This window comes from Apostichopus japonicus, chromosome 5 (assembly GCF_037975245.1).
Source record: "Apostichopus japonicus isolate 1M-3 chromosome 5, ASM3797524v1, whole genome shotgun sequence".
Taxonomy (NCBI): domain Eukaryota; kingdom Metazoa; phylum Echinodermata; class Holothuroidea; order Aspidochirotida; family Stichopodidae; genus Apostichopus; species Apostichopus japonicus.
The window spans coordinates 9845005-9868780 of NC_092565.1; the positions used below are offsets into that span (position 1 = coordinate 9845005).

The following is a 23776-nucleotide window of genomic DNA, read 5'->3' on the forward strand; positions in this document are numbered from 1 at the left end:
TTGTATCGATTCATTTCCGACTATCCTTCACAGAAATACTGCCATGCTTTCCTCCCACGTAATGTAGCTCAAAATAATCGAGGGCAGCATTTTAGTATTCGTTTTTCGTGAGCTCCAAATGATGAATAAACAAACTCTGTGGTTCATATCGTAATAAGTGGAAACTGAGATCATATTAGCGGATATGTTGACCATTTGAGAACATGAATAATATGGGATGTAATCTTATCTAGCTCACTTTAGAGTAACAATTTTGTCAAATTTTTAATCGAAGAATCCACTTAAAAAAAAAAGTTGTTGTTTACTTTATCACTGTAATTCCTTGTTTGGTGTAGTAAAGAGAAACTTATTCTACGGTAATGAAATCGTTCTAGGTTAGAACTTGAGCCTGGGTGAAGGAATTTTTCTTGGATGGAGGGTGAGGAATGAGACAGTGTGTTTACTTACAAACAGTTATAACATGAAATGAACCATAATTTGATTATCTACCATCTTTGTGCTTTATAAGGTGACTTTTTATATCAAACATGGGGGTAAGTTCTTTTTCCCCCTATTTTGACCCTCAAGTGAACTTTGACCTTCATTAAAAACCAAAGGAAGGTTGTACTCACAATTTTCTGAGGTTAGATTCAACTCTTACATGCTTATACTAAACAGCAGAAAGTACTCTCATACACACAGACTGACATGAATGAGTACAAAATGTGTTTATAAACAAAGCTTTTTAAACAGTTTTACCAAAGTAAATATATTTCAGAGGAAAGAATACAGGGGAATATTTAATATTTCAAGAAGGAAGAAATACGATTCAAGGCAAAAAAGGTTGTAAAGGTTATAAATGTATCTGTATTAGAAATACACAAGAAACACTACCGCAGAAGACCAAAAGAATGATATAAAGTTTGAAAGGCAGTCAAAGAAGTTTAACAATGAAGTTTTCTCTACAAGAAGTACAAAAATTGAGACGTCTAGGCAAGATCTTAATGACCGAGGGCAAGTACTAGCTGCACACTTCATCTATTGCACTGAAAATATTTCGATAACATCCCATCTCAGCCATCCCACCTTCCCACACCCCTACTCCAGTTGTTCCATAACAACTCCCTGGTTTCACATATGTAAGGCAGTGGCATAAGTGATTGACATATTATTAATCTATTTTGGGACATTTGCATAAGCAGACCATTAAGGGTCATTTCCTTAACACCTTCAAATAGACCCTCGGCATATCACCTTCGCTTGAATATAGAGATACCATACACCAGATAGTGTCAATATTATTGTTACATTCTGAAGGAGGCATTAAACTTTGTGGGAAAAAAAAACAGTTTAAAGAGAAATCATTGTTGTTTTTTAAATTTCATTTGTGTTAACTTCTATGAAATTCATAAAATATTTTCAGTAGTGAACATGTTGAATGCTACCGGCATACCAAGGTCGTAAGACTTTGCAAACTCTATCCAATCAAAATTGGACGTACTTGACGGCGGAGTGATGTCGGTCAAGGGTCCATCTTGTTGAAAAAGAAGAAGGTAGTACCTATGAGGACCCGAACCAAGAGGAGGAGCTGGGCCATGGTAAGCTGTAGAGGATCATAGGAAAAATCATAACTGCTAATATTGTTAGGTAATATCCTTATAACTGATAAGATAACTGCAGTGAGTACATGCCCGTAATCATATGCTACCATTGTTGCAAGTACTCTTTTATCTCTACTCATCCTTATCGATCTGTTCTCATCAGCTGTGATCTGTTCTCATCCTCATTGATCTGTAATCATCCTCACCCATACTCATGCTGTTGTACCAATACTCATGCTGTTGTACTCACACTCATGCTGTTGTGCTCACACTCATGCTGTTGTACTCATACTCATGCTGTTGTACTCATACTCATGCTGTTGTACTCATACTCATGTTGTTGTACTCATACTCATGCTGTTGTACCCATTCTCATGCTGTTGTACTCATACTCATGCTGTTGTACTCATACTCATGCTGTTGTACTCATACTCATGCTGTTGTACCCATACTCATGCTGTTGTACCCATTCTCATGCTGTTGTACTCAGACTCATGCTGTTGTGCTCATACTCATGCTGTTGTGCTCACACTCATGCTGTTGTACTCACACTCATGCTGTTGTACCCATACTCATGCTGTTGTACTCAGACTCATGCTGTTGTACTCACACTCATGCTGTTGTACTCATATTCATGCTGTTGTAATCATACTCTTGCTGTTGTACTCAAACGTGGGTATAAGAAAAAATACTAATTATGCATTTTCATTATCAAAGCACAAAGATAGTGTCATCTTTATTTAGCTGGAAGTCATTTATTATTCACAAATGACATTTCAGAATTCTGTTCTGAACTAGTGATCCTATCAAGGTCTACTGTCTACCCCCCCCCCACCCTCAAACACACACACATACGCACCACAGAGAGCTTGCTACTGAACAGCAAGGTGACGTCCAATGATATTTAACAAAACTCTGCATTACAAAGTTAGCAAAATGTGACATATTCAGCAATACCTGCACTAAAACTTATTACTTCAACCCACGTATCGGTCCTAACGTCAACAGAGCTTACTATATGCAACGATGTCAGTATGACCACAGGATTTTAGTGTCTGTTGTGACATGATTTTTTCCCCCTTGCCCTTTCCTTTTTGTACAATACATCAATGCACACAGACTAAAATAACATCATTAGAAGATTCCTCTTGCATTTTGATGTATTCTTGACTTCAGAGAACACTAACAGAGCTCTAGTTAGAAGCAAACATTCAAATTGTATCGTTTATGAAAGAGAAGTATATTGTTCGAAAGGCTTCTTCGGATGTCTACCTGATTGTGATGCATTTCCTGATCTACTGTACTACTGTGGAACAGTTTTGTTTATACAAGTGCAGCATTAATATCCTTTACAGGAATAAGCATTTGGTTAAACTTACGTGCAATGACGTCGCCAGTATTGTGTTGACCAGTCTGCAGATCAGAACCCTGTAATAGATTTAAAAAAAAGTATATAAGAAAAACACAGATAAACATAAATTGATGCAAGGCACATTTACCGGCTTTTTCATTTAACATTTCTAGGTGTGCTTGTAATTGTACTCCTCAAGGAATTTATGGGTTCAGTTTTAATTTAGTGCCAAAACGGTTTGTGACTGTCATCAGTGTCGCTCAGATATGAAAATGCTGTTATAGTCTGGTTGGTTTACATGCAAAATAACGTTCAATCTCCAAAGTTTTCTCCATCAAGAGAATGAATATAACTACCCTTTGTAAATAATTTAATTATTACTTTGTATGCTGGTGGCTTAACAAAACCAATAAATTAAATCAAAAGAGTACCAATTTTATGAATACAATGCATATTTGATCCAAACTGAAATTATAAATAATATACAGATATTGCCAAATATTGGGAAATTGACAGTATTTATAAATATACAATATTCTAAAGAAAAAAAAACTTAGTTGTGAGCAATTGGTAGTGGTGCATGCATGACACAAAAGCAGACTCTAATGTACGATGAAAGTGCCAGCCAGAGGGGAAGGGGGGGGCTGACTTTACTGGGGGGTTGCCCCAGCCCTGGCATTACCACCCTCCTAGGAGCACTCCCCCCTCTCAAAAAAAAAGGGATGAAAGGTCCTTAAGCCTTCATAAGCTTATACTTTGTTTTTCAACAGTGGTCACACTAAACTGATGGTGGGGTAAATGGAAATTTTTGCTGTTGTCTCTTTCATGAGTAAAGTGGGCTCATAACAATCAAGTTTATATTGTATGCAGGTTTTGTATACTAATCCAGATGAATTGCAATATTTCATTCTTACATACCTGTAGAGAAGAAAATATTAACAAGGAACTGACGAGATACCTTGAGATTTGTTATCAGCCAATGCAGGATATACCTGAGTGTAGGATTGGTTCTTGATGGTGCATCGGGATCCACCATTATCAGGGTATAGTATCCATCCTACAGTTGAAGTAAACAAAGCAAGACAAATTAAAACAATGATCTACTTCTGGTTGGTAGTTTCACCAAACCTTAACCAACAAAGTTGTAATTACTCAAAAATCCTTCTATGATGGTTACTAAACAAGCAATTAAAGGAATCAAAACTTCACCACCCAGGCACTCATCATAATTCATACGATCAACATTAACCACACAATGTCAAAAGCACATTGAAAAAAAATCAAACGTTTGGGACTTTTTCTTTACTTATTTGTTCTGAAACTTGAATAATCATCAGTAAAGTTAATAAGAATAATTTACTGCACTGAAAAATAAAAGAAGACATATTTTTAAGTGCAAACTACCAGCAGCCAGGAGTCCAGGACGCCTGTGCCAAGACATAATTTTACAATGGTTTATGAAACACAGTGCGATGTTTTCCAACAGATACATCGAAGTGATGAATTCACATCGCTATGTTTTGTTAAATCGCGACCACTCTAATGCAAACTTTCTTCTTTTACTGGAAAGATTTTCCCTACTGTTCTAGTAGGAAGATTTAATTAAAAAGCTTTAACTATTTGGTTAACTTCGGTGCCTTTCAATCATAAGGTCCCGAGTTAGAGTCACTCCAAGATTAATGTATATATCGTCCAGTTACAGAGTTGTTGACAATTGACATTTCATAATCATGGACGTTAAGTATGAATCTAAGAGACTGACTTCGGTCAGCTTGCGGCTTTGATAAGCCAATGATGGCTTCTTAGCAAGTTCCTGCTTACAGGAGGATCTAAAATGCAATTATTCGGTAATGCTACCATTGCCTTCACAGGCTAATGGATACTTTAAAAAAAAAGTTTTTGTACAAAGAGAAAGCTGATGACAGATAATTGTGGTAGAGGGTGTGCTGCTTGTCTAGAATAATGATCAATATTTACAGTCTCCACTATGAAATGTAAAATGGAAGGAAACAATTCAATGCCTTGGTGAATTATTTGCCAGGCTAGGTAAGTTAGGTGTCGGAAGAGATCAGAAATTGTTTGATTATGAGTTAATTAAGCTAATGTTAATTACACTAAAGCTTAATTAACAGTTTAATTCTCATAAAGGAAGAGAAATAGTTGAACTACTAATTTGAAGAAAAAAAACCAATGAGTGCAATTGTTTACATAAAAATCAGTCACTCATATGTCCCACCTCCCCCCCCCCCCCCCCAAACCATGGATAGGCTAACAGGAATAAGAAAAAGACTTTAACTGTAAAATTGACTTACAGTTTCTGCTGCCGCATATTGTACAACTTCTGGGGCTTCAGGGTGATTATTGAGCTCCTCCAGGTTGTATGCCATTCCACAAACCACATCCATTACTGACTCATAGGACACAAACAACAACCCGTCTACATCGTTACCAGAGGTAGAGGGATCTGGACACTGTATTGATGAATCTTCCAACTCACAAGTGATGGCAGTAATTATGGTAACAGACAGAATAACCAACCAAATGGAAATTCTCTTAGGGTAAAATGGCAGCATTTTGGAGTGGTAACAATGACTTGACTCGACTGTTTTCAGATCAGGGCATTTAACAATCTAGTTGACGCTGATTGTTGCCAGTCTCCTGGAATGCCTCAGCTGTAAAGCAAGGATGGCGAAAACAGTGGGGTAGGAAGGTACTTTTGAGTTGGGGAGTTGAAGACTGATGGCTGGCCTGGGGGACCGGTTTAAGGGAAGGGGGTGCCCCCCTCCCCTTTGGAATTTTTTGGCATTTCCAGGTGGCCTCAGATGCAATTTGGTGCAATGTAGCACACTTCAACACCCACTCCATCTTGTAAAAACTTGCATTTTCACATGGCCTTAGATGCAATTTGGTGCTCCAAATGATATTTTTTTCTCATTTGGAAATGAAAAAGGGGTTTTCTGACTTGCAAAGCAGGGGGGGAAGAATGATACTTCCGCCCCTCCATATTTTTCACCTGGGGGGCTGGCGTCCCCCAGGTTCCTATGCCCTTGTGGCAAAACACTAAAAATGTTACACTCGACACGAGTCGACAGGGTTGGTGCCAACTCAATAATTCTTGGAGTGATTTCCCATCCTTGACTCAATGAAAAAATAGGGAGATTTACAAACCTTTGAAGGGATGTTCCTTCATTGGGCTGATAAGCAAAGAGGGATTTAAGTTTTAACTCTTGATCTGGAAACACTACTGTACACATGATAACTTCAGGTTGTGTCTTAAAAATATAACAATATAGTACGACATTTAACCCAGAATGTCTACATTCGGTATTCACTGTAGCGCGGAAGAATAATTACGTGCAATATCTCTGTGTGGGGGCTTAGCCTATTCACGAGTCACCACCCACGGGGAACGATGCTGGCTCTAATTTAGGATAGCAAGGTTAAGGTCGATAGACACCTATACTTCCAGTCACTAATTCTAAATAAATACCGATAGATCATAAACAATATAAAAACAAAAACAATCAAAGCGTATCAACATACCTGTAAAGATGCGAGCACAGCGAAGCATAAAGATTGATGTGCGACACGACACAGAAATTTCTGTTCTAAATATTGTTATTGATTTAAAGTATGCCCACAATGTCGGTCACGAAACTTTCCAAAATGAATATGCCAGACAAGTTAATAACTTTAGGTCAGCTGGAAGCTTTCAGTTGAGCTACACCGACCTAGTTCGATCGATGTCATTCTCTGTAAAAAGGACTAATTGGTAGATTTGAGCTATTCCGCAGTTTATGTTTTGGAATACGACATGAGAGAATGAGATATATTGTTGGAGCCGATTCCGATTATACCTCTTTAACGTTTCTCTGTTGTGCGTCGATTGTAGACAAGTTGCATGTCGTTTTATTTGCGTATAAGTGAGAATAAAAATAAAACAAAACTGTTAGCAAACTGCTTATCCACTAAAGAGCCTGTTTAAGAGAATGTGTAAAAGTAAGGGGGCCCTGAACGGAAACACATAAATAAGTGAGTGCAGTTTTCGTGAGCTCTTTTGGGGCAGCACAATACAAAAGTACAAACAAAGGTCAAGAGTATGCCATATCTGAATTCAAAGGGATAAAACAGTGAAAACATTGTACCTACCTTATCTCAAGAACAGAAACATATGTAAAGGTTACCCATTCTGAGTTGGACAACATAAGTTGAGGCCAAATTTAAGTCAACTGGCTCAAATATGCAAAGGTTGTGACGTCCACCATAGCTAAGGAAATCGGTAACCGTCATTGACAAGCCTTTTTCCATGAGGTGTGAGTAGGCCTATATTGAATATATGTAGGCCTATGTTAATTTTTGTGTCTTACAAGTCACAAGGATCACATTGGCTCATACCCTATAGCTGTTCCGATAAAGTCATCCATCAATCTCAATAGTTTTGTATTCTGGTTTAAAGATACTACAAATGCAGCTCTGCATTCTAAGTATTCAAGAACAGAACTTAGAGGTAATGATAGCTTTTTGACTTTTTAAATCTATTTTAAACTTTCATCATTGTTTATTTCAATAAAAAATCAAAATATTACTTAAATCTTTATGTCTTTTTTCAAAACAAATGTTTAAAACTATCTTACATTGTTACAAACTATATATGTCTGTTAAGAAGGTATATGACGCAAGGGGGGAAAGGGAGATGGGAGGTAATTAGGACATGACACCGTTATCCTTGCTTTGTCTTAAATAATTTGCACAAACATACGCCAATCAAAATAAATTTCTCCAATAGAAGTTTACCTGAGCTATTGTTTTCATGTATGCCTATAGCTATACGTAGTTGTTTCCTGACATGAGATCTAAAACTCGCGGGGAAGTTTGCGGCGCTATTTAAACTCCGTCAGCATTAATAGAGTCTTTTCAAGATGGCAGCCTACAGGTCGGGCACGCAGTGCCTTTTTCTTTTTGCAGTGATTACCCTCGTCTCCGGGTCTGATGAGAAGCCGAAAAATCCAAGAGATTATCTTAAAAAGGAACACTCTTTAATGAGACCATACACTGGTAAATTTTCAATGCTTAGCCTTAAATTAACTGCCAGTCTTGTGTCTGTCATTCGCCTTACCGAGTAGCCTAACACCGTGGCACACCTGACGTTAGTGTATTGGCCTAGCTTTTCGTATGCTACGCAACAATGCTAGGCTAGTTTATTAGAAAAAAGGATCAGGAGGGACACTCAAGTCCCATCAAGGACCCTATAGGAGAGGGGAAACTACTGAAGACACAAACACTCAGACCCGATTACAATGCTTAAAGTGCTTGTCCAAAGCATTCTTAAACCCATTCACACTACTTGCAAGTATAGTAAAGGCTTAATATTTGACGCACCCCCGTAATTGACGCACCTTCAATTATTACTAGCAACGATACAGCAGGCCACCTAAACTTTTTGCAGTTAAGTAGAATTACATATTTCATATGTTTTAATTTATTTCAGCTATTTGCTGACCAAATTGTGGTATTTTTTAAGCTTTTAAATTTAACACCCTCCTCCCAGTTTTACACAATTTGTTGACATGACCTGACCTGTCTGAGCTTAGAGGTCCAGAGCATAGCAAACAGCATACAAAGTCAATGGATGTATACTTAGGCCTACACTACAGTTAGCTTATCGACGAATGTGTCAATTTAGGGGTATGAAAGAACTTGACACAGCAGACATTTTGTGGTCAAATTCTTCTCAATTGTACGTTGCATAGACACAGAACAATAAATATTTTGAGATCATTACATTTCTGAGTAACGAAACATATGAAACATGCATGCAGTTCAGTGATTTGGATTTTATGTTGACAGACATCGTCAATCCAATCCTTAAGTGCGTCAATTATGAGCCCACCATGCTACAACTTTCTCAGGCAAACCGTTCCACTCATTCACAACCCTATTAGAAAAAGAAATAAATGCCGAGTATTAATCCTACTTTGTGACTTTTGGAGTTTAAAGCTATGACCTCTGTTACAAACCCTGTACTATTAGCAAAAGTCAGTGAAGGATAACTTGTCAAAACCATACACAATCTTGATATCTCCCAAATGGAAACAAGGTTTCCCTTAGCTGTTTGGGAAAGTCGTTCAGGCTATCACATAGACCAACAATGATGGTTGGGTTTTGGGTCTTCTTTGACATTAGCACATTTTCGTAAACGCTCACCTCACATGACCTTGAATTTTGCAACCTGGGAAACTTGAAAGAAACCACCATAGCCACTTAGTCAAAAGTGTGTGAATGTGAAGTTGAACTTGAGTTATATTCTCTAAATTTGAAACATGAATTGGCTATTTTTCTCCTGTAAGATCAGCTGTAAGATCAACTGTAAGATCAAAGACCAACTATAAATTTGAGAGAAATGTGACTTAGTTCTTACAGAGCCAACATGTTTCTCTCAGTTTTTTTCACCTCTTTAATGCATCAATTGAAGACTCGCCCCAAACCGCGTGCGGCCATCTGAAAAAGTTAACTTTCTGTTGCTTGCAAGTGACGTTTTGTCGTGTTGCTACAAAATGCAGACAGTAATGAATCGTGATACCTTGTTATCTTTAGCTGGACCTGAGATGTCCGTCGCTGTATCGTTTGTATACTGTGCTGTGGGTATTGACCGCAGCTGTATGTACTGACTGTACACTAGTGTCTAATTACCGACGGTAGCAAGCTGTGTGTGTATTTTCTGGGATCAATGGTGGTGTTTAACACTTCTGTTACACCTCATTCGAAACTAGGTCAGATTACCGGCATTAGACGTTTCTTTTTGCACACCCTTTAATGGGAACTATCTTTTTTCAATGTACAAATGTGTTTGTATTTTGCAGGTGCAGGAGCGAGTCTACCCATGTGGGATATCCAGGGTAATACCATGGTTACCAACTCTTACATCAGACTAACACCAGACAAGCAGAGCAGACAAGGTGCCATCTGGAATAAAGTGGTATTTGTTTTTTCAGTAACACATTTGTTTTAGGACATGTACTGTACTATACTGGAGGTCTATTTACATAGTAGTGCTTTAAATATATCATAAAAACTTACTGTACCCTGCAATTTGTTCCTTTGCCATCTGGAGCTAATCCAACATCCGACCAGAAGGCCATGTAGCATCTATGCTGTTGCTGGGGTGGATGATGTACTATACTGTAGGTCTATTTAGATTGTAGTGCTTTAAATATCTCATAAATCTTATTGTACCCTGCAGTTTGTTCCTTTGCCAGAAGGCCATGCAGCATATGCTGTTGGTTGGGTGGATGATGTCACCAAAACTTGTAAAGCTCTCTCACAGATATATCAACATTATGTACAAGCTACATTAGGGTTTGGAAAATATTCATCACAAACCGGGAAAACAACCTTGAAAGAACAGGGAAAACAACCTTGAAGGCCAGTCTGAAATATGTAGAGCATATTTATATAGATGAAGAGAGAGAGAGAGCGTTGTGGTCAAGTGGTTAAGGCAGCAGACTTGTGATCTAAGGATTGCAGGTTCAAGTCCTGGCCAGATCGTTACGTTGTGTCCTTGGGCAAGGCACTTTATCTCCATTGCCTATCTTCACCCAGGTGTATAAATGGGGACCTGTGAGATAAAACTGTCAGTTGGACGCTGCTTAGCTGCTGCCATGTGGATGGATTGTCTCTATATTTGACAGGTTATCATTGACCGGGGTAATATTGTGATGCGCCTTGAGCACCGTTACAGTATCGGTGGATATGTCTGCGCTTTATAAAAAATCCTATTATGAAGAACAGCATTTTGAACATGTGCACAATGGATCCTGAGGATAACAAGGATCTCTTAGTTATATGAAACCTACGCAACAGCACTTCAGAGCTTGTCATGGTACATTTTAAATGGTCAACCTTGTATGACTAATTAAAAGTGTGAACAAACGTTATTTTTTGGATATATATACAGACAATGCAAAAATCTCTATTAAACCCAAATAATTAAATGAGCCCAGGATAAGTCATGAGCCTTACATGATTCCTATGTCAGTTCCTTTGTGAAAACATGGACTACTGTGTCATGTCTGTTACACATTTGTCCTGATCACTACATTTCGCACAGACTGATAATGACATGAAATTTTATTGTTGAGCCTTTTATTAGCGTAACAGATCTTCTTTCCAAACATTTGGATGAAGAAAAATTTGATGTTGTAAGTATTATACAACATCTACATGTTCAACAGAAAAATGAGCCAAATTTGATCTTTAATTCATTCACTAATTAATGTTCATTTGATTAAGAACTAATTGGAGTCTAAGTTTGAACAATAGCAGTCATCTAGCAAAACGAACCTCTATAAGTCAAAGGTTAAACCAAGGCAGTACATTAGCTTTAGTATCAACCTGTTTTTTTTTTTTCTTGTAGGCTAACCGCTGTCCACACTGGGAGATGCACGTTCACTTCAAGGTTCATGGTCAGGGACGGACGCTCTTTGGAGACGGATTTGCTCTCTGGTACACCAAGGAAAGAATGAAAAAAGGTTTGTTATCAGACTTTTTGTCTTGGCAACGATGGTATGTTTGGTAAAATTACCAATCAGGAAAAAAGGAAATCAGAACCATTTACAAAACGTTTGTTACAGATTTTCTAAGTTTCCACGTAAATACCTCTTGATGTAACACGATTTGTTGATTTCTGACTATGAATCTACTTGAAAAGCATAAACAGCCCTTTGTGTGTTCCACTCACTGTTCATGCAAAGATTATATCTGGTAGAGTAACAAGATTCTGCAATTAGGTCGGATAAGTAGCTTCCTCAGTTGAGAGACAGTGACTGTAACCCAGTGGATCAGTGAGTTTCTTACAAAGTTTGTTCTGGTAACAGTGAAACTAGTGTTACTGTATATATATGCCACTTTGCGGAAACACATTGTGGCGTTATATGATGTTCAGCGCATAAACTTGCAGATCAAATTCAGAACCTAGCACTACTCTCGTTGTCAACGGATCATTGGACCTCTACCGTAATGATGCATACTTTGGGATCACCTATTTGAACATGAAAACATCGTCAGTGGAGAATTAATTCATGAAGTACAGCATCCAATATGTGTAATTCTTGAAAATCATGATACACAGAGGTAAAAAAAAATTCCGGGTATCCGGATACCCAACAGGTAACGGCCTTGGGGTACCCTGTTCCTGATTTTTGGACCCATGTAAACACTAATATATATATGTATGCATATATATATATATGTATATAAATGAAAATCGTAATGAGTTGGAAAATCAAGAACAGTGAAAACACTTTCAGCCTCCACCGGGATTCGAACCACGGGCCTCCCGCTCTGTACGCGGACACCCTAACCACTAGGCTATGGACGCTGATTGTATGTCCAGAGGTTCGAAACCGGTAAGGAAGATCGTAATTCCACTGTAGGCGTTTGTCACCTATATCGAACAATACTAGTTCTGTTTTTGGTGACATATTTTGCCCTACTCTAGAGATCAAATATATATATATATATATATATATGTATATAAATGAAAATCTTAATGAGTTGGAAAATCAAGAACAGTGAAAAAACTTTCAGCCTCCACCGGGATTCAAACCACGGGCCTCCCTCTCTGTACGCGGACACCCTAACCACTAGGCTATGGATGCTGATTGTATGTCCAGAGGTTCGAAACGGGTAAGGAAGGTCGTAATTCCACTGTAGGCGTTTGTCACCTGTATCGAACAATACTAGTTCTGTTTTTGGTGACATATTTTGCCTTACTCTAGAGATCAAACATGATGATGCTAACCAACTCGAAAATCATTTGTGATTCCTAAAGCCGGATCTCGAATGAGATACTTTGAACAGACTTTATGTTAATGCAATGGAGGTAAACGACAAAGGCAAATGAATATATATAAATGAAAATCGTAATGAGTTGGAAAATCAAGAACAGTGAAAAAACTTTCAGCCTCCACCGGGATTCGAACCACAGGCCTCCCGCTATATACATATATATATATATATATATATATATATATATATAAATATATATATATATACACATATATATATATATACATTTGTAAATATATAATTTTAATGTGTTTTTGTTGTATCTGCTCTACCTGCAGGTGATGTCTTTGGTGGTGCGGATTACCATACAGGATTGGGTTTGTTCTTCGATACATACAGTAACCACAATGGACCTCATAATGTGAGTGATGTTCTTTTCAAATTTTGACATTCACAGAAGTTGTTTCTGTCATTAATTGCATTGAAATTTCCTGCGAACTTTGTTTATATCAGCTGTAAGTAAACATTTATGCCTACGACCCAGGAGCTTCCTTGAGAACCGAGCCACGACTAACCAGACCCCCACATCTCTGAAAACTAGATGAATTTTCTGACAATTGGCCAAATTCAATGACCCACTGCGGACTGTCAGTTTACACTGCATGTCTGATGTCACTGTAACATGAATAGAGTATAAACCAGGAATCATACCCCAGTGTCACAGACTGTAGCACGGAAGCAATGTCAAGAGAAAATTCAAAACTATTGTGAATATGCAAATCATGGACCGAACACGGACTGGCCATATGGGGATTACCAATAACGTATTACTGTTGCGAGAGCACAGGATTTGTTTTCTGGTGGTCACTGGTCTGTATCATCACATTTGAAAGACAATAAATTTTTTTCTCTTTCCAAGAATTTTCTTATTAAGTTTCGCTTTATACAAAGATTACAATGTTCCAACCTTTCGTCAGTTTTGAAATTAGGTCACTTTTTATCGAAGTACAAGATTTTCATGTCGTATTCAGTTCTACTGTCTAATCTGAGAAGAAAATAGCTCAACAGATTATCTCAGAAATTAGTGGGAAATTTTACCTTCTTTGCTTTCTTTTCCTTCTTCGAACAGCATCAACATCCTTACATATCAGCCCAAATAAATAACGGCACTTTACACTATGACCACGACAGAGATGGAACCCACACAGAGCTTGCTGGATGTCACGCTCCGTTCAGAAATAAACCTCACGACACCCACATAGCCATGAGATACTATGCACAGAGGCTAACAGTGAGTAAAGTTCCATTCAAGCCACTATAGCTTGGCTGGAAATGTCTTCTGTTTAATTACTTAAAGGATGACTTTTAGCCACAAAATTAAGTTTGATATGTTCTAGACTGAGGAAAGAACTGCTGTCCTTGCCAGGTTGCTTATCTACGACACTCTTTAATGAACCGTTAGACAGCTGTGGGTTTATCGATTAATGTGTTAACTGGACTGTATATTCTAATACACAGACCATTTTGTCAGTACCTCAGATGCAGCATTAACAAAAAGAGTCTTTATGAATGCGTAATACTTGTATGGCATCAAATGACATTTTGACCTTAAAACTTTGTCAAGGAGAGACAGTGATGAATGTCACCCAAGGGTAGCTCTGTTTTTAGCGTGAAGCAAATTTCAACAGGTTTTGATTGAATCGTGAGAATTTAGAAAATGATGGATTAACATTTGGATGTGTACTGAGGAGCCAACATCATCATCATCATCATCAATTCTGCTTTAGAGGAGCATTTCAGAAAATTGGCGTATATTAACGATGAATATCTTTGCAAACCAGAACAGGTGTAGAAACATAACCAGCACTCAAATTGTTCCAGTTTTCCTTGGACTATATATAACAATTGAAAGGCTAAAACTCTGCCTGAAGTAATTTGTTAAGATTTGATGCTTACTGTTCCCAACTAACTAGACGGTAGCTATGTATCACAGAATGGTTCATCTAATGACACCCTCCCAATGTCCCCCCCCCCCACAGAACCTTTTAACCCCCCCAACACCACCCTGTCAATGTTAAATGATTGATGGTATCTGTACATCTCTTCTAATAGGTTATGATAGATATAGACGGCCAGAGTAATTGGAAGGAGTGTTTTGATGTGGATCGAATTCGACTTCCCACCGGTTACTTCTTTGGTGCCTCAGCGATAACTGGAGATTTGGCTGGTAAGTGATATCTTGCCTAAGTTGCCACCTTTATTGATAAATTCATTGAAGTAACTGCTCAGGTTGTGATACTTTCTTTAATATCTGTTCATAATTTCACTTCATATTTATGCAAAAGTAAAGAGTGGCCAATAGACAAGTTTTCATCTTAGTGCGGAATCTGCTTCAAGGGTGAACTAAACTAAAAAACATAAGGAGGACAAAAAACATATGGAGGCTTGTGTCAAATAGATGGACGGATGAAAAGAGAAATTAGACAGATAGTAATGCATGAGAATGAAATGATTGCAGAGATGGAAGTGTTTCTGTGAAGGTGGATGTAACGAAGCATAATGCATATTGTACTCTGTGCTGTGGGTCTTATGTGTGTGTGTGTGTCATCAAGTGAATATGCTATTATTATAGATTGCCTTCACCAAAGAAACAATGAGCAATGCTGTTTTTTGAGATTTCCATTGGTTAACAATTTTAGTCATTGACTCAAGTAGTTGCTTTAACAGGTTTCTAGCAATATGATTTTGCTGTGTGGATGAGTGATTTAAATATTATTAAGAAAAACAGGCATCATGTTCATTCTGGTACTGCTAGATGTTGTACAAATTTTCACTCAAGTTGAAAAATTGATTTTTTTTTTAGTGATACAAAATATAGTGCTATGAGAATGTCATTTTGAATGCAGAAAGTTTTCCTGTAATTGTTGCTAGGCTATCAACATCAGTTACTTCTTACTTAAATGTCCCCACACAACCATTCACTCTGAATACTAGAAGTTAACTTTTGGAGCCTATTTTTCTCTTCAGTTTAATTTTGACAATGTCACCAGAGAATTTTTTATTTTTTTATAACAGTGGTCGAAAACATGAAAATAATGTGTCCAATGTCAACATAAGCCCTTTCATTGAGCAAAATGTCAGTACACCTGTAGAATTTTCTGACCTAACCAATCTAGTGGCCTATGGGTCTAGTCCTTGACATGTCTATTTGATTTTCTCTATCACATTTGCAGATAATCATGACATCGTAGCAATAAAAGTGTTTGAATTGACGCTAGAAGGTGGTCAAGATGAAACTGTAGATTATGCAGATATTTTGCCATCGGCAGATTTCTTTGCCCCACCAAGAGGTAAGATGAACAAGATGATACATTTTTGTCATTCAAGCTGATTTTACAGGTTGACTTCCCTGTAACTTTTTGCAAGGTTCTATTCACAATAAAAAATCCAATAACCTTGCAGTACAATAACTTGAACACTTTCAGTTCAGTTCAATTCAGTTCAGTTCAATTCAGTTCATTTCAGTTCAATTCAGTTCAATTCAATCCAATTCAATCCAATTCAAATAAACATAACACACAGTACATTAGACATATGTAGCAACATATGAAGGGCACTGAAAAACAGAGATACTGTTAACGAGAAGTTGTGACCATAAAGAGACAGGGAAAAAATTAATAAGTTTCATTTAAATTATTAGAAGTTATCAAGTTAAAATTGTGATTTTGTGGAATATTTTACGATATGCTTTTCTAATCTGGTTGATACTGAAATGGAAAAGCAATCTCATAGAGTAGTTTTAAGTTTAAGTCATGACCCTATTATTTGGGTGAAAACGAAATATAGTTGGTAAAGCTGCTGTTAGAAAGCCGGACCCTCAGAGATAAACTGATAATTAATTCTGTCATGTCAAAGGTAAGCTTATGATCATGCCACAGTTACTGTCTTTCTCTTCCTGAAACTGAAACTACATTGTCGTAAAGAAAAAATCCAATTTATAAACGTGGCGAAGAGCAATCCATGACAAAGAACTCTCTTGACATCTGCTCCTCGTTGTGTTTTCAAAAGAAATGTGTTTGAAAACTTGATCGTTTCGGTCCAGTGAACCAGTATCTACCATCGGTAGAAATATTGTCAGTCTCTCTGTCACATCAGGAAAGGCATCCTCGAAATTGGTCGTCTCAGTTTGCAATCTGCCTAACCCTAACCACAGATAATTGTGATGAAAGCACGACCTCGGCAAATCGTTGACTTGGTTTTCATCGTTGATTTCTTCACCTTGCATTAAGGGGGTATAAAGTTCCTTTAGAAGCGCAACTATCATGCCCTGTAAATGGCCTGGCAAATATGTTCAATATAATCTGCAAAAAATCACCCAAAATAGAAAACGTTGTACACGGACAGCTTGAAAACAATTTGGTTTAGTCACTTGATAGTAAGAGGAATTGAAATATATTTCTACCGGTGTGCAAACTTATTTAGGACAAGTCCTTAACTCGATGTTGTTGTTTTCTCCTGGAGGAGTTAAGGCTGCCGTCAAGATAAATTCGTTGGCTGTTATTGTAAGTGGGTGCAGTAATGCTAACTGCATTTCCACTATTCAAGTGAATATAATCTCATTTCTATTCTGATCTCCCCTCCCCCACCCCACTCCACCCATCTTCGAGGCCGACATATGCCACTCCTGTCCCTTAAGTTTACCCCGCCTCTTTCACTCTTGAAAAGGGAAAGATGCCTTGGCACTGTGCTTTCTTTTCTTTCTCATGACTTCCAAAACTTGATGACAAGCATGACAGATAAATTCTGATATCATCCATTACTGGAATGTCAACTGGATGCTAGCCAGCCTTCAACCGCACGCATTTGCTTGCACTGCACATGACAATGACAGATTTTTTTAATTTGTTTGCTCCGAGTGTGAGTAGAGTACAAAGTCTAACCCAAGTATCAGTAAGGGAAGATGGACTTGAGTACAGGATCCAGTACGAGTACGTACTCCAGTCCAACAATTTTACCTCATAGTATGGTGGATCCACCTTATTGAGTAATCCTGTCCGTTACGCATTTTCGTCCGTCCACCTGATTCCTCATTGGATTCCTTACGTCTTAATTCACCAGGTGCACAACAGGATGCCGTTGTACGTAATATTAAAGGTTTTTAAAATTCAGAGAGTCACCAATCGGTAAATGCTTCCCCCTCTGAACCTGTAGTTTTCTTGTCAAGTACAAATCGCTCTTCCTTTCATGTTTATTTTTTTTTAGATCATGTGGACGACCCTCAGGGAGCCTTTAAAAATATCTCTCTGAGCTGGAGAAAGATGTTCCTAATCACGTTCTGCGTCGTACTCGGTGCCCTCGTCTGCGTAATCGTCGGATTTCTAGTCTTTCGAAAAAAGCAGGATTATAACAAAAAGAGATTTTATTGACCCCATGCAACGATTAAAAGTTTCATCTAGGAGGAGATAAGAGGCAGGGGAGCAGTGAGAAAGGCCACAGCTACTCCGCTCGTTAGAATCGGAATTATGGCTCGCAAAGGAAAACCAAAAAAAGAAAGAAATAGGCAGAGTGAGAGGTAGGGTTAAGCTTGTGTGGCAGAGCAGAAATAAAAGTAACAGATAAACGTAGCACAAAGCAGCCTTTTTTGATACCTCGCAACGTGATAAGAGGAGCACACTTGAATGTCATTTGTGTATCACAGACACTTACTTCAAAGAAACTGTTCAATTGATTGATATGAACTTTTTTTTTATATAGTTGCAATTAGGTGTGATTAACATCGGTGAGAACAAGATTTCTTGCGGGTTTTATGCCAAACTGCTTTACAGAGTTGCAGTGTCATGAAAGTAATCTTCTCTAAAGGATAGGGTATATTGTTTACAAGGAAAACGCATTGTCTATTCCCCAGGTCAAGTGTCAACTGTTACGAACAATTTCAAAACAAACTTTTTTTTAAATAACTAAATAATAAAAATGACCCTTTTTTTTTTTAAGAATTCTTTTTCAAAAAGATCTCAAAGCTGGTACAAATAGTAGTAAGATCCGACAAAAGAAAACGTTTAATAAAATGACCACTAACTGAAACTGAAAATGACCACCTAAAAAAGTTTCTTCCGACGTGTGCACTGTCTAGTGACGGTAAAACTAACATATTGTATCGGCTAATTCTACTTGTAGTGCATTGTGTGGCAAAGATGTGTAATCACCTTAAGCTTGTATTAATATCAACACAGGTCGAACTTGTTACCAAATGTTAGGAACCATGAATAGCTGTGTTCAGACAAAAGGTAAATGGTTGAGATACCCCTTAATATATCATCATTCTAGCCTTCCACCTAAGACCCAAGTATTATCTATTTCTTACTTATCCATAAGGTAGAAATTAAAGAAGATTTATTGGCACTTCTTTCATCAACAGTAATCAAAAGACTCTACTTTGGATGTGTTTTGACAGTTTAATAGCAATCTCTGTAAAACCTCCATTAGTGTGTCAACCAACAAATGTTCAAGAAAGAAGAAAATAAAAATTACATACGAAAAACTTGATTGTAATTCCCTTGTAACTTGTCTCACCATTAAAAGACGATTGAACATATTATGCAATGTTTTACAGTACATTAAACAAGGTTTAGTTCATTTAATGTTATGACAGATGTAATAAGTTTGGAGAAAGCTAAAAGCAAATGTTTACAGTTTTAGCCTCGACCTACCACTCTTTTATAACAGAACTTACTCTTTTTTTTTTTTTTTACTATAAGAGAACAGACTGAAGTTGTTTTCAGGAATCGTTAACGGAAAGTTAAATGCAAAGCTAATTTAATCTTTTAAAGGAGAAGAAGATATACTTGATTAGTGATGTTACAGATAATACAGACCATTGCACTAGTAATGAAAACCGAATTTGATCGCAAAAAGAAATAAATAAAATTGAACCAGCAATTGTAAATCTTTGGTTGATTGGTTTATGGTAGAGAAAAGTCTGGCTTGTGTAGGTCAAATTTGTTGCAACTCAAACATGAGAATATTTATCACCATTTTATGGTCATCTTTACCATTTCAATTTTGTTTCCTTCTTCTTTTCTTGTTGGCCAGTAAAATCCCTCTTTAACTAAGTAAATAAGAGAAGTGCGGTTACAATTTCTTGCCTATTTGTACTACCTTGCCCTTAGCTAAGAAACTATCAATGATTCCTTAAATAGGGATTGCACCCCCCCCCCCCTTACCCAAAAAAAAAAAGAATTCATAATAAAACACAAAATTAACACATTGGTCTTCCATCTTAATTGTTTCAATTGTTGATGAAATGGAATATTTGGAATATATTTCCATTTTTATTTGGATAAGTACAATATACAAGAATTTGTGATTTCCTACGTAGACAACACATCAAAGTATCTCTGCTCCCCCCCCCCTCCAAGGAATTAAGACCCCCTTCCCCTGCTTAAAATCACTTCCATTTTTGGTTAAGTTCGATGATACCTTGGCAAGGTACAATTATATCCCATGATTTCCACCATTTTCAGTTTTAAACTGCAACCGAAGCAGTTGTAGGTATAGTTCATGTATGACATTGCAGATTAATTGGCAGGGCCTGCATCCAAATTGACAATGCATAGGTTTTTAGTATTTTCACAACGCAACGATTGAACAGACCTATGGTGCTAGACATTGTGTCAATGTACGTTGATTCACAAGCTCTGTTTTATGTGTGTAGTTTTAAATCTTAGTGACAAATCTTGGATATTTGTTCTTCTACAACCAGATCTAACCAGGTGAAAGAGTCGTATTTTGGGTGACGTGTTGGTGATAAGTACTTACAGCTCTTTAATAAATAAAGCAAGAAATCATATAACTTTATATTGAAAATAACATAATATACGGAGCCCACTTCAGATTAGGACCTTGTACCACATTAGAAGATATAAGCGTTTCTTTTAGGCTTCTTGTTTGTTTTCCATGTTATTTTAACAGATTTTTTGTATATTTGATATGACAATTTCATACTTTTATTTTGGGTTTCAATCATAATTGAAACAACCAGACATACTGAGACTGTTTGCTGGCTTCATATCTGTGCCTGATGACCTGTACAAGATACAATTGTCAAAAAAACACTCATTATTTTAATTAATTTTACTCATTTTAATTATATTCATATATGTTACAACGACAATAACATATTTGATATGTTCATATTTAAAGATAGATTCCATAGTTTGTTTTCTCAATCATAATTGAAGCAATTGGACTGTTTGATATCTGTAACTGAAGACCATACAAGATACAATCATCACAAAACTCTATTTTTTTTTGTATTTCACTTATGTTATTATATTTATATAGGGCAATATTCTCGATAGTGTCTACTTGGGTCATAAACCAATCAATTTCATTTTGTGAAGTTATAGTTAAATGCAACTCTTTACATAATGTTTACTTTAGTCACAAACCAATCACTTTTGTACCCAGTTAAGCTACGAATAATCGAGTCAGTTTCTTCTTAGTTCACAACGAAATATTCTCGGTAGCTAATTAGATGAAACTATAGTTTACTTATATATTTTGATACTCAAGTCACAAACTAATCACTTTTTATACCCAGTCTAATTATGAACAATCTTGTACAATTATGACTATAAATTAAGGCTACACGAAAGGTTATGCGCCCTTTTTATAATGGTTTTTTTTATGGGCAGGGGGGGGGGGTACACAACCCTCCTTTGGCATCTGCACATGGTTCACAGATATTTGGTATAGAATAATTGCATCTTACATTTTTATAATCACTATCATAAGAAAATCATTTTGAGAAGTGTTGATTGTAATTAGTGGTGGCAGTGGTTTGGAGGGAAGTCTGCACCTTTCGCTTTCATTATTGATATTTATAAATGCATTCGAAATCAACTGTTTCTTTTATTACATAAGTATGTTTTTTTTACTCTTTTCCCCTAATTTACTAAAACAAACAAAAAACAATTATCAGGGATCCACTCTGAAACATTTCTTCTTCTTTGGCTTCCATCCAAAATCAACATCGAGTTCACAAAATCTTTGTCATTTGCATGCAATTTATATTTCTTCCTGGGAAGACAATTTTTCTCCTCAATAGGTGTTAGATATATTCTCTATCATTCCCTAATGGCTATTGGATATTGATTCTAGATTAACTTAAAAAAAGCTTCTTGAATCTGATTGTCAAATTTTCACTTTGTTAAATTAACCTTCATGAGCTGTATTGCATAGAAGTTTCGAAAAGCTTCGGATTTTTTTTCTTCAAAATTTTCCCAGAAAGATGCTGTAATTTGATATCATTATCTCTAATATATTGGTGGTGAAAAAAAAAAAATTTGCTATGCTTCTAAATTGCGGCTATTCTCACTCGGACAACGTTTACATGGGTTTCGTAAATAAAACGACAGGAATCAATTTAAACTACAATCTGTGCAATGTCTTTGGATATTTTTTTCAATCTGAGACTGAATTGAAGATATGGTTCACAGCTAGGTGAGGATCCAGGGGGGGGGGGGCTGCGTGGCTCTGACATTGTCGAAACCGATACCCAAATGTGCGTGTTAGGGGTGAGTGGGTTTGGTGAGACACCCAAGACAAAATTTTATGAATTCTAAGGCATACATAAGCTATGAGTTAGGTCTTAAGTAATGGTTTACACAAAAGGTTGTGCTAATAACTTTTTGTTGTTGGTATGTGTGTTGGAAGGGGAGAGGGTAAAATGGGGATGTACAGGCCCACTTCACCCCCTGGATTCTGGTTCAGTAATAACCCTTCCTTGGCATAATGCTTAAAAAAAAAAAAAACATAAACAAGTTAAAGGAAGAGAGTTCAAATTCTGACAAGAATATCAATATTTTCATATTAATGTCATTCAATCATTCCCTACATTCAAGATGTAAATAGCAAGAGATATCGAACACATAATTATAAGTGAAAACAAAAACTAAACAAGAAGTCAAAGTAATAAGTTCAGTCACAAACTTTCTCTATATTCGGCATTTATTCCTTGATTATACTATCCATAAACCTATATATATATATATATATATATACATATATACATATATTATATTTCCATTTACTCATAAACTAATGGAATAGAATGTGGCGATATTAATATATTTTCCATATATATATATATATATATATATATTTTTTTTTTTTCAATTCTCAATGTACATAATACAGATAAAATTGACTATATAAAGCATGACAGGTCTCAACGACCGCAGCTAGCAGAAAGCCACACTAAGGATAATAAAGGATAAAGGGATTAAAACGACAGACAATACCAAGCAACCAAGAACTTAAGAGAACGACAAGTACAAATCTAAATGCGATCAAAAAAAAAAAAAAACTGCTGAAAAAAATCTACTCTATATATCTACAATATGTGTGAGGCAAGTGTCAGCATCATCCCGAAGATTGTATATATATATATATATATATATATATATATATATATATATATATATATATATCCAATTTTCAATTTTTTTTTTCTCAAAAATATGGTCTCTTTTAAATTGAAGAGCTTAAATCTGACGATGTACTTCAATTTCCATTTAGTCGCCTTGCGCATGGTCCTTTGGACATTCTGTTTCTGTTAAATAGGAAGGGGTGGGGGGGGGGGGTTAAGTTAATATCCTCTCCTATGCAGAAGTTATTTTTATATACAGCTGATGTTAAGCCTTGGTAATGATACCGTTATCATTAGATACATGATCTAAAATATGAGTAAAGTACAAGTTCATAAATGCATTTAAACAGTGAACAAAAATACGAATTAAGATATATCGAGTGGAATTGTGCAATGTAGTCATAAAGCAGTGTTTTCATAAAGCAAAAATAAAAAATAAAAATTACAAAACCGTTAAAGGTGCGTCACACAATATATATGTGGAAACTGAACACTTCTCAAAATCACTACCGCACGTATATATAAGAGAACAAAATTAAGTTAACACGTGTAGAACTTCGCTATGTTACCAACGAAGGCACACGCGCGGACCATAATAGTTTTATCGTTAGTAAAGTACTAATTTTATGT

The 23776-nt window shown here is 36.6% G+C and overlaps 2 protein-coding genes across 2 annotated transcripts; one reads left to right on the plus strand and one right to left on the minus strand.

Annotated features, from left to right (window-relative positions):
- Positions 1–721: 721 nt before the first annotated feature.
- Positions 722–6628, minus strand: LOC139967582 (protein D2-like). The gene is made up of 5 exons (XM_071971535.1): positions 6475–6628; positions 5244–5603; positions 3890–3988; positions 2960–3008; positions 722–1582 (listed from the first exon to the last, which is right to left on the minus strand). Exons 2-5 carry the CDS (start codon positions 5502–5504, stop codon positions 1386–1388), a joined length of 606 nt encoding a protein of 201 aa, XP_071827636.1. The 5' UTR covers positions 5505–5603; positions 6475–6628; the 3' UTR covers positions 722–1385.
- Positions 6629–7827: 1199 nt separating this feature from the next.
- Positions 7828–22156, plus strand: LOC139967586 (vesicular integral-membrane protein VIP36-like). The gene is made up of 8 exons (XM_071971543.1): positions 7828–7986; positions 9792–9907; positions 11345–11459; positions 13056–13138; positions 13847–14008; positions 14830–14944; positions 15951–16067; positions 17980–22156. The coding sequence occupies exons 1-8, from the start codon at positions 7851–7853 to the stop codon at positions 18141–18143; spliced, it is 1008 nt and encodes a 335-aa protein (XP_071827644.1). The 5' UTR covers positions 7828–7850; the 3' UTR covers positions 18144–22156.
- The last annotated feature ends 1620 nt before the right edge of the window (positions 22157–23776 follow it).